The sequence below is a fragment of the Stegastes partitus genome, unplaced genomic scaffold, assembly GCF_000690725.1.
Source record: "Stegastes partitus isolate 25-593 unplaced genomic scaffold, Stegastes_partitus-1.0.2 Scaffold87, whole genome shotgun sequence".
NCBI lineage: Eukaryota > Metazoa > Chordata > Actinopteri > Pomacentridae > Stegastes > Stegastes partitus.
In genome coordinates, this window is record NW_007577818.1 from 223,823 (window position 1) to 241,890 (window position 18,068).

General features: G+C 41.9%; 1 protein-coding gene across 1 annotated transcript in view; it reads left to right on the forward strand.

Annotated features, from left to right (window-relative positions):
* htr4 (5-hydroxytryptamine receptor 4) overlaps positions 1 to 18,068 on the forward strand; it is a 107,628-nt gene that overhangs the window by 27,442 nt on the left and 62,118 nt on the right. Inside the window, exons 4-5 of the mRNA XM_008277043.1 lie at positions 4,561 to 4,714; positions 13,695 to 14,290. Of these exons, the coding sequence (XP_008275265.1) occupies positions 4,561 to 4,714; positions 13,695 to 14,290 (750 nt within the window). The remainder of the gene's footprint in view (positions 1 to 4,560; positions 4,715 to 13,694; positions 14,291 to 18,068) is intronic.

Sequence of the window (18,068 nt, forward strand, 5' to 3'; positions counted from 1 at the left end):
GGATGTGTCTCTCTCTTGCCTCATAATGCAGTCCCCTTCAGTTTTAATTTACTCAGACTTGACTTTATCAATCTAAAAATAACCAGTTGAGGGAATGTGTGCTGCTCCTGTTTTAGCAGGGTTTTAATCTCTCTTTTGCTCTTTGGCAGGTATTGATCCATCTTTATAGATCGTCCGCCACCTCCCAAGACTTTGTAACCCAACAATAAGTCTTGGGAGGAGGGAATTCAGGAAAGTCAACTGACATTAAAGGATTAGCTAACTGGTGTACAGGTCCAACCTACCAACACTTATCAACTAAGCCAATGGTATTGTGAAACAAAGCATATGTTGGAAACATGACAATTTCACTAAATGAATGTCCAATGGGGCTGCAGGGTGGCATAGTTGGTTAGCACTGTTGCCTCGCAGCAAGAAGGTTGCCGGTTCGCGTCCTGGTGGGGGCACCGGAATCTTTCTGCGTGGAGTGTGCATGAGTTTACAGCGTGGGTTCTCTCCGGGTTCTCCGGCTTCCTCCCACACAGTCCAAAAACATGTTGAGGTTAATTGGTGATTCTAAATTGTCCGTACGTGTGAATGTGAGTGTGCTTGGTTGTCTGTCTCTAAGTGTAGCCCTGTGATAGACTGGTGACCTGTCCAGGGTGTCCCCTGCCTTCACCCTAAGTCGACTGGGATAGACTCCAGCCCCCCCATGACCCTAATGAGGACTAAGCGGTGTATAGATAATGGATAATGGAATGTCCAATGAATTCTATTGCTGTGTTTGACTATTTCACAGTTTCATTTTTACTAATACCAGCGATCTACCTAATACTGTGCACATCCGGCTTGTTTTGCCGTACGAGGACCCTTCACGATCCTTGTTGATTTAATAAATTAGGTTTTTAAGTTGCAAACATTATTTTGATGGGTTTGTTGACATAGTGATATTGGTAATTGCATCAGCTAATAATTTTGAGTGTAATCAGGTTGATTTAAAGCTAAATTCAAGCCGAGGTGATTTGATGAAATTGGCTCGATTACTTTTCTTCATTTTGAGTTTAGTATTTCAAGTCCCCACCTCTATCCTAATTTGTCTGGACTATGTCAGATTGTTAAGACTGGTTATTAAAAACAACTTTGATTGTATAGGACGAGCTACTACCTCTAACTCATTGAGCATAATTTAATTAGAAGCTTTAGTAACTCAAAATGACTGATGCAAGCTGTTAACACTATCAAAAATAACTTTTTCACATGTATTCCTCAGTGTTTACGGGCCTGTGCCGTGTATTAGTGCACGCGAGCATCTCGGTGTAGTCGAGAATAGTCCTAAATGTGCTTTCATATTCACAGCGGTTGGACAGTGGAGAAGGTTGTAACCTAAAAATGTGCTGCAGCATGTGAACGTGGAATGCAACAACATACTTTGGGTTTGGCTGTTCTCAGAAACCGGCTCCCATATAAATAACGTCTGAATAAAAACGTCAGAAATAAACAGAGAGAAATGTTTTGCAGATCAAAGGGAAACAGGGGCCATTTAAAGTGCTCTTGGTCAGGACGTGCTGCCATTCAACTGTGCTACGTCTGCTTCTAATCTTACCCAGGTTCCTGCGCCCATGAGTGTGTGTCTTTGTGCATCTGTGCATACCGCTGGTTCTTTGTATGCATTCAAGCTTTGGGGGTGTGCACTCATACTTCAGCTTTGGTGTATGTTTGTGTGTGGACATTTGTGTTGACACAATGCAAGGATTCATACTTGTGTTGGAGACACCGGGGGGGAGGAGGCGGCTGTGTCATTCAGACCTCCACATCCGCACTTAAAGAATCAATCTGCAACCTTTCAACACAACTATTTTGGGAATTCAAATAGAAAAGGCCCTCTTGACCTTTTTTTTTTTAATGCCACAGCACATGAAGACCACACACAGTATACACACCCACACCAAATTACCGACGGTTGTGAAATGCCACGCACCGCGAGTAGGTAATGAGGTAGGATCACAGCAGAGACGGCAGGAAAATATCCACAGTGACTGACGATGGTATAAACTGGATTAGCTTTAATACTGCTGCAGCAGAGCACAATGTTCAGTCAACCCCTCTGAGGATAAGCAAAGGTTATAAAAATGTGTAAATTCAGCCGCTGTGGAGAGGAAGTTTGAGAGGTACAGACTGAGACTTTCAAACGAAGCTGTACTTGTTTTTTTTTTTTTGGACACTTTGGTGCAGGGCAATATGAACACATTTAAGTTTACCCACAACACGGATAACGCTGTACAACTTTGTGAATAATTCAAATCCCTCCTCCACCTGATCAGTGTAATTCTCTGTTCTTTTAACTCTGGATTCTACCAATTCATGAGAGAAATCTGTGGCTCCTTTTAGGAAAAACCGCCTGTTTGTAAGTCTGCTGAGACAAGAATACTTTGAATGTTCATCATAGCTAAATGTAGAATCTGACAGTTGATAAAAAGCACGAGGACAGAGGAGCTTCATTGTTATTATCATGATAAAAGTGGAGCTTTAATGCCTACCTAAATGTTTTCATCCATGTCTTCAAAAGTGTTCCAGGCTGTGGTTTGAATGACACAAGCCCACTCTCCACATATTTTGCAGCACATCTGACCCAGAGTTTGATCTGTTTTCTCAATAATTTAACAACAGTCACACTTTTAAAGGCGTCTTGTGTCTTAACGATCCGTTTCGAATCCATCAACACAGTGATTATTGAACTGAAGCAGGCCTTTAAAAAATTATACCATAAATTAAACATCTGTCACATAAAACACACACACACACACACACACAGTCACCAGTGGACACATCAGCTTAGACGACAAGCTGTTAGTTGATTCAATCTGCTTCCTATCACACTGGAACAGGCCTGAGCTCTGGTCAATATCCACACTCACACACTCATACGTATATGCACATGCACAGTCACTGAGCAGGCCAGGTGATATTGCAGATGTAGAGGATTTGTTACAGTCAGCACATCTGTCATTTGAGCTTTTCTATAAAGGGATTAATCTCCTCTTTCTCTCTCTTTTTTTTTTTTTCTGACTCGTTCTGTTTAGTCATCCCCTCTCTTCCCTCTCCTCCATTTCTTTCTCTCGCCTTTTCTTCTCTCTCTCTTCCCCTTGCTTCTTTTTTTTTTCTTCTCTTCCTTTTCTATAAGTTTCTCTCTCTTGCTTCTTTCATAACTCCTCTTCCTCTCTTTCCGCAGTCTGTCTCTTTCAGTGCTTCACAGTATTTCTCTACCATCTATGCAGTTCCATTCATGCACATTCATGCAGCGTCATCTTGGTGAAATCACTGCCTGACAGCGCGCTTGGAGTTCCTGCTGCGGTGTCTGATATCATACTTACACACACACACAGAAGCTAGTGACGAAGCAAATTCACAGAGTGTGTGTGTGTGTGTGTGTGTGTGTGTGTGTGTGTGTGTGTGGTTGGTAGTGAGGCAATTATGCATTGAATGAGATGATGATGCACAGAGCAAAAGGAGAAAAAAAAAAAAGGTAATCTGGTTCCAGTTGTTTCAAGATAATCCTATTACGTCTATCGCTTTCATTGTCGGCTCATCTGTTGATTTTTTTTTTTGTCATAAAAAAGATTCAGTGTTTATTTTGTTAAAGTTTTGAAAATGATTTACATGTTTCCCAAAAGCCCAAGATAAATGTCTCGTGTTGTCCACAGCTCAAAGATGTTACATTTACTGTCATAGAGGAGGAAAAGAAACCAGAAAATATTCACATTCAGGAAGCTGGAGTTTGACAGTTTTATCTCTAAAAAAAAAAAAAGAAAAAAGTAATCAAACCAATGAATCAGTCGTCAAAATAATGATAATAATACTAATAATAAAAAAAAAAGCAGCCAAGGACAGCTGACAAGTTAGTGACTCACAGTCATAAGTAAAGGAAATGAGGACACAGATGGACTGTGACAGTTGTGAGTTCATCTGGTCTTTCGTTTAATTTTTATGGATGAAGAAATGAGAAAGAATTATAAATTTTTAGTAAAAAGGTGATGAAAATGTAACAGTCAAAGGTTGGAGAAAGAGTGAAGAAAGAATGCAAAAAGATGGAGGAATAAAAACTTGGGAATACAAAACGAGGCAGGCAGAGACAGAAAGACAGAGGATAGAAAGTGAAGACAAACTCTGATTTCTGAAAATGATTCCAATATTTCAACAGTATCAAAAGTTTCTTTTATCTAAAAACTGGCTTTTAACTTTTCTCTTCTATCTCACCTCGCCTTTATCGACAAGGTATATTTTATATATAACTTCTTCTTCTTTTATCTGCAGCTTGAATTCTCAGTCCACCAACAGCTTCAGGCTGGTGGATGATTGGACTCACTGGTCTCGATTTGTCCACTGATAGCTACTCTAGATCCGACAAAGAGTCATTTTAGTTTCAAACATTGTGCTTTTCGTAATACAGAAGGTGTAGATTTTAATGAAAAAATCCTTTTGCAGCACGTTATCAGCTGGCTGCCTCTGGTGCACAGACGACCTGTGGTGATGTATTGATTCTATTTGATCACATTTACAGCCCTTTCTATCATCTTTCTGCAGGTACTACGCAATCTGCTGCCAGCCTCTCGTCTACCGGAACAAAATGACGCCTATGCGAGTGGCTTTAATGATCGGTGGCTGCTGGGTCATTCCCACTTTCATCTCTTTTCTGCCCATCATGCAGGGATGGAACAGCATCGGCATCGACCACCTGGTGAGTACCGCAGCCTGTGTGACTGTGTGGAGGCGGGGAGCTTCATTAAGCAGCCTGGCTCGGGCTTTTGTATGGCAATGAAGTCCAAAATATTTCACATCGCAACAGGAGACGCGAGTTCATGATAGCTGACGCCGCTGACAAAGAGGAAGAGCACAAAAATGAGTCACACGGGGGGAAAAAAGTTCAACAAAACATGTTTTTCATAAACACACACCAAAAAAAAAAAAACCCCAATCGGTGTTCACATGTACTAAGAAACAAACTATAATCCGGAGAAGCATTGTTTACAAGAAGAAAGAAATGTTCCGTGTGTTGCCATGGCAACAACATCAACATGTCAGATGCAGAGACAGAAGGAAAAGGCCACTGACACCCCAGACGTGGAGTCAGACTGTTTCTATACTTGACTCTAACAATGTAAAGTAGCTCGGTCAGTGTTACGAGTGTCTTTGTTTGTGCAATGAATTCAATTTATTGTCAAATAGCAGAACGCGGAAAGAGGCACAGGAAGACGGATTCTGGTGTTGAAACAGATGATGATCAACTCTGAAGTCACAGTTTTGACCAGAAGGAATCTGAGAGAAAAACAAACTGATTAAAAGTGTCAGAAAGAATAATATTGTCAATATTATATCATCCAACTTGGCGTTTCTGAAGCTTTTCACCTTGACTACGACTCTTCTCTGTATCTGTTTTTGTTTTTGTTTTTTTTTGGGGGGGGGGAGTATTTTCTTTCTCATTGACCCTGCATCCTTTAGTTGGACTGTTCACAACTAAGGTCCACAGTAAAGCTATAAGTTGAGGCAATGGGTCACAGGATATTGATTTCTGAACTGGGGAACTACTGATCGGAACACAACCTGCTGCTATGTCTACTGGGTCAAGTCGAGTACCTAAAGCTTATAGGAGACCATTCAGAATAATGTAAACACAATATAGAGAAGGTAGTCTGGAAGTCTGTATTATTAGACCTGAGGGGTCAAAAAACCCAACATAGATATAGGTCCCTTTTAAGCTCTTGTGTCCGGCTGTACTCTTGTAATTTAGGTAACAATTGATTTTTAATTAATCAATTGATTGAATTAGATTTATTGTTAGACATTCACAGTCACAGTGGTGACAGCATACCTCGATACCAAACCTTTTCCTTCCACCGAGCTTGCCCAAATCCAACACCTCTTCCCACAGTTGGTAGGTTCACCGGGCAGCAGTTGGGCCCAGACACTCACCAGCGAGTTCCCCGTCCAGTTCTGACTTCAGAAGTAGACCATGGCTTCCTTGTACTGGGTGAGGTGCTGTGTGTCTGTTTCCAGCTGATTCATTTGAGTGTTTGAGTTGCTCAGAGTTTGACCCCTCCCACTGGACCACTTTGTCCTGGGATACCCAATCAGGGGCTATTGCCTGCAGGATCACGGGATTGCATAAACCTCTCCACCATGTTAAGTCGGAGAATCTTTGCAGGGCTATTACATATCCTGTCTGGCCTGGGAACACCTCAGCATCCTGTAGGAGGAAGTGGAAGATGTTGCTGGGAGAGGAACATCTGGATTGACCTGCGTCTGGTTCCTGGCTGGGAGAGGAACATCTGGATTGACCTGCTCAGTCTGCTGCCACAGCAACCCGACTCCTGTTAAGAGAAGGAAACTGATGGATGGATGGATGGATGGATGGATGGATGGATGGATGGATGGATGAGCAGGTCTTTTTGTTTTCATTTCAAAGGACTATGTGCTAATGTGGGTAATGATAGTAATGCGGGTTCAGATTCAAAATGTTGCGTCTTTGTTTTCAAAAAACCCCAACAAAACAACTAGCACATTGGTCCAGTGTTGGCCTCTTTTTATTGGCTGCCACTGGACTTCAGATTTTAGAATGAAGTTCAGATTAATAGTCTCTAATTAATGAAGTTACTGCGTACATTTCAGAATTTTGGTAGCCATATAGTTGCTTACAGACTTACTAGGGTCCACTGAATGTTCCCAGAAGTGGCTGCCTGATTCCTGAATCTCAGTTTATCTCTCATCAAAACCTTTCAGGTTAATTGTCACATTTTAAAATATATATTTTACAATTGTAAATCATCTCATGTGCTTGCTCATTTGTTCAAGTCACATCTGCTTTGTTTCTTACATTTAGTTGTTCATATGCTCATTGCTATCTTGCATATTTGATATTTAGCGCTAGCATGAAGCACTTTCAGGTAGAACATTTCAACATTTTTCTTCCTTATCTCCTAGATAAAAACAAAAAAGGAAATGCAATAATGGTATAACACTGCCCAAAATACAATATACTAGAATGATAACACATGATATGATGTGAATATATATATATCAATCTGTGTGATTAAGAGAAAGTTTCAAACTGACAATTTTGTGAATAAAAAGTTTGAAGAAGGCTGATTAAGAAAGACATGGTGGCTGTTCAGAGCAAAGAGAAGCAGGAAGGAGATGTTAGAGACAGGTGTGCAGACAAAGACAGAGGAGACAGGAAAAGAGAGAGAGAGAGAGACTCCCCAGCCACTATTAACCTCGCTCGCCCCTGTCTGCTTCTATGTGAATGCCAGAAAAAGTTACTTCCGAGCTGCCTGTCAATGGGAGGACTGGCCGCCTCAGTTTGGCAGCAGTTGCATACACACACACACACGCACGCGCGCACACACACACACACACACACATGCGCGCGCGCACACACACACACGCACATCTTTGCCGTCCTCTTGTTTTAGCACACACACAAACAGAAGTTTAGCCCAGCAGCAGTGTAAAGTTAGTTGTGTGCAGCAGCAGTGGCAGCGGCTCTCTGTGGGTCTAATTAAAGCTGCTAAATATTCTGAGTAGCCAGTCCGTTCTGGCACAAACTGGAGCTGCAAACCTCAGACAAAGCAACCAGAAATCAAGGGGCCAGGAGACACAGGTACATCTCAGGGGCTGTTTTCACAGGTTTCAGATGCTTTTTTATGGCTTTTTGCAACACACAGTTCTTACTGACCAGGGATCACAGTCTGTGGTTTTATACCAAACACCATTTAAGTTGAGAAATCGTTGTACTTTGAAGTTACATTAGAAATTTGAGAATTGTAAGAGGATATGTCAACTTTTCAAGAAGGTTTTTGTTTCTTTAACATCTCCGTTTGCATTGGACCTGACGTTGAAAGTCGCATAGCAGGACAGTGCCGTGGCATTCACAGGACTGTTGCATCAATGTGCTGAAGAAATTGGATTTTTTATTTGTAAAGTATACATTCATTACACGTATTATTCAAAAGCGTGGTCGAGCATTTCCACCTTAGAACTGCAGTGAGACGATTGCCACCTCAAAAACACAGATTCAGACTCAGGCTCATTACAAACCCAATAAAACCAATCCCATCATCTTGCAGTCTTTTCATATCAATATTCTACTTCAGAATTGGTCTCCAGTTGGAACATACGCTATATTGAAAAAAGTATTCGCTCACCTGCCTTGACTCGCATATGAACTTAAGTGACATCCCATTCTTAATCCATAGGGTTTAATATGATGTCAGTCCACCCTTTGCAGCTAGAACAGCTTCCGCTCTTTTGGGAAGGCTGTCCATGAGGTCTAGGAGTGTGTTTATGGGAATTTTTGACCATTCTTCCAGAAGCACATTTGTGAGGTCACACACTGATGTTGGATCAGAAGGCCTGGCTCTCAGTCTCCGCTCTAATTCATCCCAAAGGTGTTCTATTGGGTTGAGGTCAGGACTCTGTGCAAGCCAGTCAAGTTGTTCCACACCAAACTCTCTCATCCATGTCTTTATGGACCTTGTTTGTGCACTGGTGCACCTTCATGCTGGAAGAGGAAGGGGCCATCTCCAAACTGTTGGGAGCATGGAATTGTCCAAAATCTCCTGGTATGCTGAAGCATTCAGAGTTCCTTTCACTGGGACCAAGGGGCCAAGCCCAGCTCCGGAAAAACAACCCCACACCATAATCCCCCCTCCACCAAACTTTTCACTTGGCACAATGCAGTCAGACAAGTACCGTTCTCCTGGCCACCACCAAACCCAGACTCATCCATCAGATTGCCAGAAGTGTGATTTGTCACTCCAGAGAACGTGTCTTCACTGCTCTAGAGTCCAGTGGTGGCGTGCTTTCCACCACTGCATCCAACGCTTTGCATTGCATTTGGTGATTAATGGCTTGGATGCAGCTGCTCTAGCATGGAAACCCATTCCATGAAGCTCTCTACACACTGTTCTTGAGCTAATCTGAAGGTCACATGAAGTTTGGAGGTCTGTAGCGATTGACTCGGCAGGAAGTTGGTGACCTCTGTTCCCTATGTGCCTCAGCATCCACTGACCCCGCTCTGTTAGTTTACATGGCCTATCACTTCGTGGCTGAGTTGCTGTTGTTCCCAATCGCTTCCACTTTGTTATAATACCACTGACAGATGACTGTGGAATATTTAGGAGCGAGGAAATTTCACGACTTGACTTGTTGCACAGGTGGCATCCTATCACAGTACCACGCTGGAATTCACTCCTGATAGCGACCCATTCTTTCACAGATGTGTGTAGAAACAATCTGCATGCCTTGGTGCTTGATTTTATACACCTGTGGCCACGGAAGTGATTAGAACACATGATTTCGATTATTTGGATGGGTGAGTGAATACTTTTGGCAACATAGTGTATGTTGCTCCATATACTGTGTCTTGCCATTGTGTAGCGCACACAGTGTTTAAGCACTTGTGGGTGAGCTGGTGTGCTTGAGCTGCAGAAAGTGGGGAGAGATGGAAAGAAGCAGCAGTATAGATTTATGTTTAAGCCATTTTAAGGCCAGATGTGATTTTTTTCATGAAAAAAATAAAATAAAATTTAACTTTGATACATAGAGATGAGTTGTTTTGAGGTTAATCAACAATTCAAGCGGGACTTTATTTTTAGAATTTAAGACTTTAGGGAATTTAGAAATCACATATAAAACTAGAAGAACACTCAAAGAGTACGAAGGCCAATACCCTGGCTCAGCATGTTAACAAAACTGACCCAAATTTAAGACTCAAAGAGTTCTTCTAGCCCTGCACTATGTATTCTTCAATTTTTAAGAAAATTCCATCCATCCATCCACTACCTACACACCGCTTAATCCTCACTAGGGTCATGGGGGGCTGGAGTCTATCACAGCTGACTCAGGGTAAAGACAGGAGACACCCTGGACAGGTCACCAGTCTATCACAGGGCTACACTTAGAGACAGACAACCAAGCACACTCACATTCACACCTACAGACAATTTAGAATCACCAATTAACCTCAACATGTTTTTGGACCTTGTGGGAGGAAGCTGGAGAACCTGGAGAGAACCCACGCTGCACGGGGAGAACATGCAAACTCCACGCAGAAAGATCCCGGTGCCCCCACCGGGACGCGAACCAGCAACCTTCTAGCTGCGAGGCAACAGTGCTAGCCACTGAACCACCTTACAGCCCTTTATGAAAATTGATTTGGTAATTTTTTCCAGATTGTTGCTGATAACAAGACAGACAGCAGTGGTCACATCCTTCTGCCTCTGCTGCCCCCTTACTTAAATATTACAATGTCCTTGCGATGTCAAACCAGATAATCCTTTAACTCCATGTTGTGGCTTTGGACACAAATCATATTACTGCTCTTTCACTGTTTTTTGATAAAAATCATTGAATTGGTGCGCAGAGAATTATTTGACCTCGGTCACGCTTTGCAAAATTAATTCGATTCAATTCAGTTGGGGGCAATTTAAGAAACACAGAGCAGTCAGATCAACAGATAAATAATTGAAGGTTAATTAAAATTAACAATATCTTTCACTTTTAAACCTTCTCATTAAAAGGCGGTGTGAGTTGATTTTTCAATTAATTTTAGAGGTTCTTGCCTAAAGGTAAAACGTACTCAGGCATTGACACTCGGATGAAACAGCTTCATTTTTCTTTGCAGCTTTGATGTTTGACTCATTTGATGAACAATCAGACGACTAATAAGATCAGTTTAAATGGTGTAGTTTTCCACATGCATGTACACACAGAACTTCAAAGAGGTCCTGAGCAGCATCCAGCAAGTGTGAAAGACTCCAAACCTCTGATAGCTCCAGTGAAATGAATCTATATCTTATAGTAAAGGACGGTGAAAAGGAGTCAACTATACACTCACGAAGCGTTTTTCTTTATATATATATTTAAACTTGGGGCTCATTGAGTGCATTCAAACAGGAGACTCAGCAACCTTAACCCTCATAGACACACAGAACATTTTACACCTCAGCATGTGGACTCATTCATAAAATCAGCCTCAGTTTTACACATGAGGGAGTGTGCTTTGGTTCAGCGATACGGATTGATCTCTGTATTATTCATCTCATGGCCCTGAGCCATAGATTCCCGCAGAGATGAGATGATAGCAATAGAGAATGTGCGATGGGACTTGACTGTGATAAATGATGACGTGCAGAGCCTCCCTCTGCCTCCAGAGCTGTGTTCCCTTTTTGCTGCACAGACTCGGCTGAAGACGGCGTGGAATTTTAAGTGGGTTGTCGCAAAGTCCGGAGACGCTCAACATGTTTTATGGAGTGAACAATCCTGGAGTGTATACTTCTCTGCCTTACACAGCTTCCTTGGTGTTTTCTTTTTTCATTTAAAATGTTAAATGATGTGTTATTTTGGAATAAAACAAAAGATTATTGATCCGTCAGCTGAGAACAAGATTATGAGGCGACATTTTTATCACATTCTCAGATGACTTTCTGTAGAAGCTGCTATGACCCACCAGCCTGACGTTCATACCTTCACTGCGTTACAGCACAATGTTTACTTTAGTACTGAATGTAAACACAAATGGTTCATCATTAGTTGTTTAAGTGAACAGTTCTGTAATCTTTTGGATGAGTTGCTATAATTCCTGTGCATTCAACGTCTGTTTCACTTAAAACAACTTTATTTATTTGGGACATTTCAGTGCAAGATTTGCATCAGATAAATGTGACAAAGACATTTTGAATAAGATGTGTCTGAATGACTATTCCCAATGACATATATAAGGTTATAAAAGCAAAACCCTCTATAGAGATACAATCCTACATGTATTCTAAAGCTATTCAAATGGCTAAATCACTGTAAAGGGCTAAACAGCATTTCCACAAAATGATCTCCAAAATGTTGCAGGTTACACATGCAGTTGAGCCTGTAACTGTTTTTAGCATGTAGAGAATGCGATTGGATGCAGGCTCAGAGCTGCTCCCTGTTTAAGATGCCCTCTGTTCGTAGCCAACAATTTGCCTGATAAAGGTCAAGCACTGATACATTGCAGATAGATGTACTTCTGGTGTGAAGGAGCCATAGACTGTATAAAAGATGGACGTAGCTACCGTGACGTCACCCGTTGGTTTCTGCACTGAGAAAATGAAGCCAGGGTTTTGCTACTTCCTGGTTGACATCTTGGATTTTTGGAGCCAGTGACGCAAAAGTCGTCGGAGGGGGGCGGAGCAATAGGAGCAGCGATTGGTCAGACGGATTGAGAGGCGGGCCCTCTCTGCCCGCCCACATTTACCGCCTTCTGCTCGCTTCATCTGCATCGTCGCTGCCGACTGTCAATCAAGCCAGCCACGCCCCTTGCCCCGCAAAATGTTGACGATTTTTTAAGAATTCAGTATTGATTTATTTTCAGATTGGCCACCTGATCTCTGGATTTGACCATGAAAACTAATAAGAAAATAATCCTGAGCTGGAGGAATGCAGTGATCTGTGATCACTTCTTTTCCAATTCATTTCTATGGGAGCCAGGGCTTTTTGGAGCCAGCAACTAGCGGACGTAGTGATATTGCAGGTTTTTGACACTTCCAGGTTGGCTTCATTTATCAGGGCCGGATGCTACGTCCATCTTTTATACAGTCTATGGCAGGAGCCTGTTCTTCTTGTCCCTCACCCCCTCACGTCTCTCATGAAATAGATATGTGAAGAGTTCAACTATGACATTTTGCCCCTAGTTGAAACAAAGACGGCAATAAAAACATGTATGACCATGCAGAGTGTGATATTCATCAACTGGTAAAGAGCTTTAATATCAAACTTTTCATACAAGTGGGCCTCATGAGGTTAAGAATACATCAGGTTTAATCAGACAAGTTTTCCACAACACCAGTTACTCTAATTATTTTCAAAGCCTACATGTTTGAACCTAATGTATTCATCCGTTTATTTAACTTTTTTATTTATTTCTTTATTTAAATTAGCCCTAAAAATCAATGGAAAACAAATATATTCCAATAGATTGAAAAGACATGACTTTAAATCTAATTCCTCATTTAACACGTGTTGGGTAAAGTGCTCAGTTTATGAATCCAGAATATCTCCTGAAGCCATTTCTGTCGGTTTCTTCTTTTTTCTTGTGTAACCAGCCGAAGCACTGACAGCTGGAGGATCTGCATCGTTTTCAGTTATGGTTACCTAAGTCTGGTTAGCATATACGAGTAAATAGAAGTTAAAGCAAATCAACTGAGGGTTGAGGATTATCATTTGCAGCCCCATTATAGGAGTTGTCTTCCTTCTCTCACCTCTCTTCCTGTCCCCTCTGACCAACTCACATCCAATTAAATGGAATGTGCTCTCCTTACATGTGGTAACCAATCAGTGAGGATTTACCTTTAATGTTTGTAACCACTTGATCCTGCGTCTGACAGTGAACTTGACTAGTCTAAGAACAGAAGGTGGTGTTCTGGTGCACAGCGAGCATCAAAATCTCAGGAGCATTGGGGAGTTCAGCCTTGCTCTTTATTGTCTTTGTGAGAATTTGATATCATGTTTGTCATATTTTCATCCAAAGCATGCGGTTTGTGACATGTAGTGACGTGGACATTTCGACACTGCTCTTGAAACGGTGAATGACATCATACTAGTGGCCTGATAATGATAATATTAGCAGAACTGTCTCAGTTTGAGTCAAGCATCCTGACGGCTCCTTCTCATGTCATGTCTTTTACCAGATTGAGCAGCGGCGTCACAGCGAGGGCAGCAACTCCACGTCGTGTGTCTTCATGGTCAACAAGCCATACGCCCTCACCTGCTCTGTGGTGGCCTTCTACATCCCCCTGGTCCTCATGGTGCTGGCCTACCAGAGGATCTACATCACGGCCCGTGCCCACGCCCTCCAGATCAGCATGCTGCAGCGGGCGGGTGGAGCCGGTAGCAGCGCCCCCGGCACTTCTGGGGTCGGCTCAGCGTCGGACTCTGCCGACCATCAACGCAACCACCGCATGCGAACAGAGACTAAAGCAGCAAAGACTCTGTGCATCATTATGGGGTGCTTCTGCCTCTGCTGGGCACCGTTCTTTGTCACCAACGTGGTGGACCCCTTTATAGACTACACAGTGCCCGACAAGCTGTGGGCCGCCTGCTTGTGGCTGGGCTACATTAACTCCATGCTGAACCCCATCCTCTACGCCTTCCTCAACAAGTCCTTCCGCCGTGCCTTCCTCATCATCCTGTGCTGTGGGAGGAAGAGGTACCGCAGGCCGTCCATCCTGGGGTCCGGCGCTCCCTGCACAGCCACGCAGATCAACGGATCCACACATGTGCTCAAGTAAGCTCTCCAAGTCTCTTTAGCGTTCGGGTTTGGTTCTGCTACGTTACTCGGCGTAAAATCACACTTGTCTGAAACAGTCGGAGTAAATGTCCTCAATGGATGTGCAGAAGTTAGCTCATATATGTAAGTTTTGGGGGGTTTACAATAAACTTTTTAGCAACACGTAGTATAATATTGCTCTGGGTCAAGTTTGAAAATACTGAGTAAACAGTTAAAATTGGATAAAAAGAAATAAAAGAAATTAAAAAAAACAAAAAAATACCTGCCCTAGTCATTTTAGTCCCAAACAGGGCTACTAAAAAAAATGTTTTGTTCAGTATGATAGTTAATAATAAGATTTAATTATTTAATGAGGATTATTTAATGTACATAGATTGAAGCAGGGGGTCCACATGCTACAGATATTTTACGATTGACAGTTTTACAAACTCTGCCTTTTTAACGCTATGGGCATCACCTCTAAAAAGATATTTCACCATGCTGCACAGTATCTTCTAATGACCTGCTGGGAACTTGTTCCTCTTTCTGCCATGGTTAAGTAATGCAGCATTTATTTTATTGGTCAAATTGTCTTTATTTTGCTCTCAGTGACTCTAATTTGTGTCCATAGTCGTCTCCTGGCTGCTCTGTGTGAGCAGCCTGCAGGTCAGCCCAGTTGTCTCTGAGTTTTTCTCTAATGTTGGTCACTCATGACTTCTCAGTTGCGCTAACAAGCACATTATTTTTAGTTTTTTTACAGAACTGGGTGCAAACAGTATATTGTGGCAAATTTGAAATAATACTTGTAAAATGAAATTTCCTAACAGACATATGGTTTATTCAAAGTCTAAATGTGGAACTTTTTTTTTTTTTTTTTACAATTTCCGGCTCCGAAAATGGTCTAACTTTGGAGTTATAAATAACAAGCCTTTCAAATCCTCTCAGTGGGTTTTGGAGTTTAAAGGGTTAAAGAGCACCGTTTAGCTAATAGATCTATTTAGTCACTAATGGAATGACTTCTCCTCAGCGTCTTGTAGTTCTTGCTTGTGGACGTTGCAGTAACAGAGGAAGCCATTTATCTCGTGTGTGTCTTGCATACGATTATTGCTGCAGACGTTCCCTGAATATTGTGCATACAGCTGGGTCAAATGGCAAGTCGCAAGAGTGTACTGTGATAGAAAATAACTTGTTTTTACATGACTCCTTCTCTCCCTGCGCGACCTTGACTTGTACTCTCCCAACCTATTCCTGTTTCTAAACATAGGACACATGTTTCTCAGCGATAAGGGCATGACGTTTAACGTTGACTCCGCAGCGGCCTGTTGAATATTTAATGTTTTTCCAGTCTTCCCTCCTTACCTGGACAATCTTATCTGTATTCAGCAATGACAAATGTGGCTACACATACCCATAGACGGATTATAATCACCACAGGCCCTGGACACAAACATGCCACGGGCCCTTGCCAGTACGCGCATTACGCACATGACACTGGGCAACACACAACCACCAAAACACAAACAAAAACATCACTGGCGCTGTCCATGGTACCACTTCTGATGCGCGTATCAGTGATGATCTATAGTTCAGGAGCCGAGAACCATCTTGCCTACGTAAATCAGCACTGATACACGCATCAGGCCACATAACAATAAAATACTCCTTAATTAAAATAAATAAAATCTCACCTATACCGGCGGCTGTTTCCTGGCCTTCCTCCAGGAGAAGTCCTGGATAATGTCATTGAAGTCCAACTCGCGGACAAGTTCGGCTTCTACGGCCATGAGTGACAAACTGTTCAGGCACTTCTGGGTCATCTTGGTCCTGAGTTCGTTTTTTTTATTCTTGGTCCTGAGTTCGTTTTTTTTATTCTGGCCATTTGCCGTAGTACTAGTGCAGACGGTATCAGTAGGACATAGTGTCGCTTGACCACTATCAGAAGTCTCCGGTGCACTTGAGCTAGCAGTGTTAGCATCCCGCTGATCCCCTGAGCAGTGAGGTGTAGTACAACTTCCACCGCTGTTATGAGTAGACCTACCATCATCTTGCCTCTGTTTTTTGGTGAAAAATGTTGAGATTGATGGCATTTGCTGCACCAAAGCAGCATTTTAATCCTCTTTTTCTTTCCTTAGCTTTCTTTTTTCGGAACTACTGAGCGCTCGCCTCCATTTTGAAAACAAACTGTTTTGACGTCATACATACTTCTTTGTTGTACAAGAAGTAGTCTGTTACGTTTGAAAGCAAACGCACGAAAACGTTACGTTAGAAAGTACGTTAGAAAGCAAAAACATATTTATTTATTTATTTATTGCACAAAAAAAAAAAAAAAACCTGAAGACCAAGAGCCCTTATTGGCTCTGGGGCCCTGGACACACGCCCACTTCGCCCATGCGGTAATCCGTCAATGCTCATACCAATCCTATTTATGCTTTAAGGGCTAAATAATCATGCATGTATGTGACCACATGTGTAAAATATAGACTAATAAAAGACAATTCTTGCATAAAGAAGAGATAATCTGTGGCCCTATTTAGAATTCCAGCAGCAGAACTTGTCTTTGTCTCCACACGTCTTTATTTATTAACTTTGTAATCTATTGGCTTATAAAAAAAAACACAAACTATTTGGTCACATTTACTTTTCAGTGTCAAATAAGTCAGTTAATTAGAGTAGAAATCCAACCGACATGCGAGGTCAACAGATGACATCCTGTATTGAAGACCCCCTCCGGTGTTTTTTTTGCCATGTTAACATGTCCATATGGTGTTTTTGAAGGCATGTTATGAGTGAAATAAGCAGCTATATGCATCATTTTTTAATAATATTATAGATCAGTTTTATTAATAATGGCTTTTTAAAATATTTTTTTAATCAGAGAAAAGCATCTTTCCTGGTTTCCTGGAGCTCCTGATTCCCACAAAGTGCTTCCAAAGTCATCGTTTTACAGAGTGACACAAGCACAGCCAGTTGAGACTTATGATGTACAGTCAGCCTCTCGCCGCTGGCTGCTGAGCAATTCCCCGAAGCAGTTTCATAGATATGCAGTCGTGAAATTATGTGAACATCTCTCATCCTGTAACGTGTGGGATTATATCTCAGTAAGATTCCGTTTCTTCCCCCTGATGCTGATGTAGTTTTACCATTTCTAGCCACTTAAAAACATCGTCCGACTGTGACAAAGAGAAGATAATCTACGGTAATTATGTCATTTATGTAAAGAGCAGCTGGAGACAGCCTTCCATTACCGAGGACCGTGAAAGTGTTTTGACAATCATCTTCAGGTTTTTTTTAGGAAACATTGCTCCAGCCTTCTTTAGGAATTAAACAAGGTCTGACCTCCTGAGTAATTATTTGTAAATTCATGTAAAGTGTGGGACCACTTTTACCACCGCATTTATGAACATGAATATTTCAGTGTGTTCCATCTCTGCTCGGTCTCACCCTGAGCGTGCATGTCATGTTTGTGAAATCACAAGCAGAACAGACTGGCAACGGAGGAAAAGGTCTCATTTAGACTTATTATGTTACACCGAAAGCTTGATGTTTTTTTTCCTTACCTACAGTTTTCAGGTTTCACAGTTCCCACTGTAGCGTTCATTCATGACGAGGGACTCTTTGGTTGACCTTATCAAGCTGCTGCAGCGCGTTTTCCTCATTTTTCCACCAGTGCTCCTGATAAAGGTCTAACATTACTTACTGCTCCTTCTCTTCAGTTTGAAATATGTTCTTCTGAGTGAAACACCATGTTCTTGAAACACTGAGACAGACACTCACATTTTAAGATATTAATTATTTA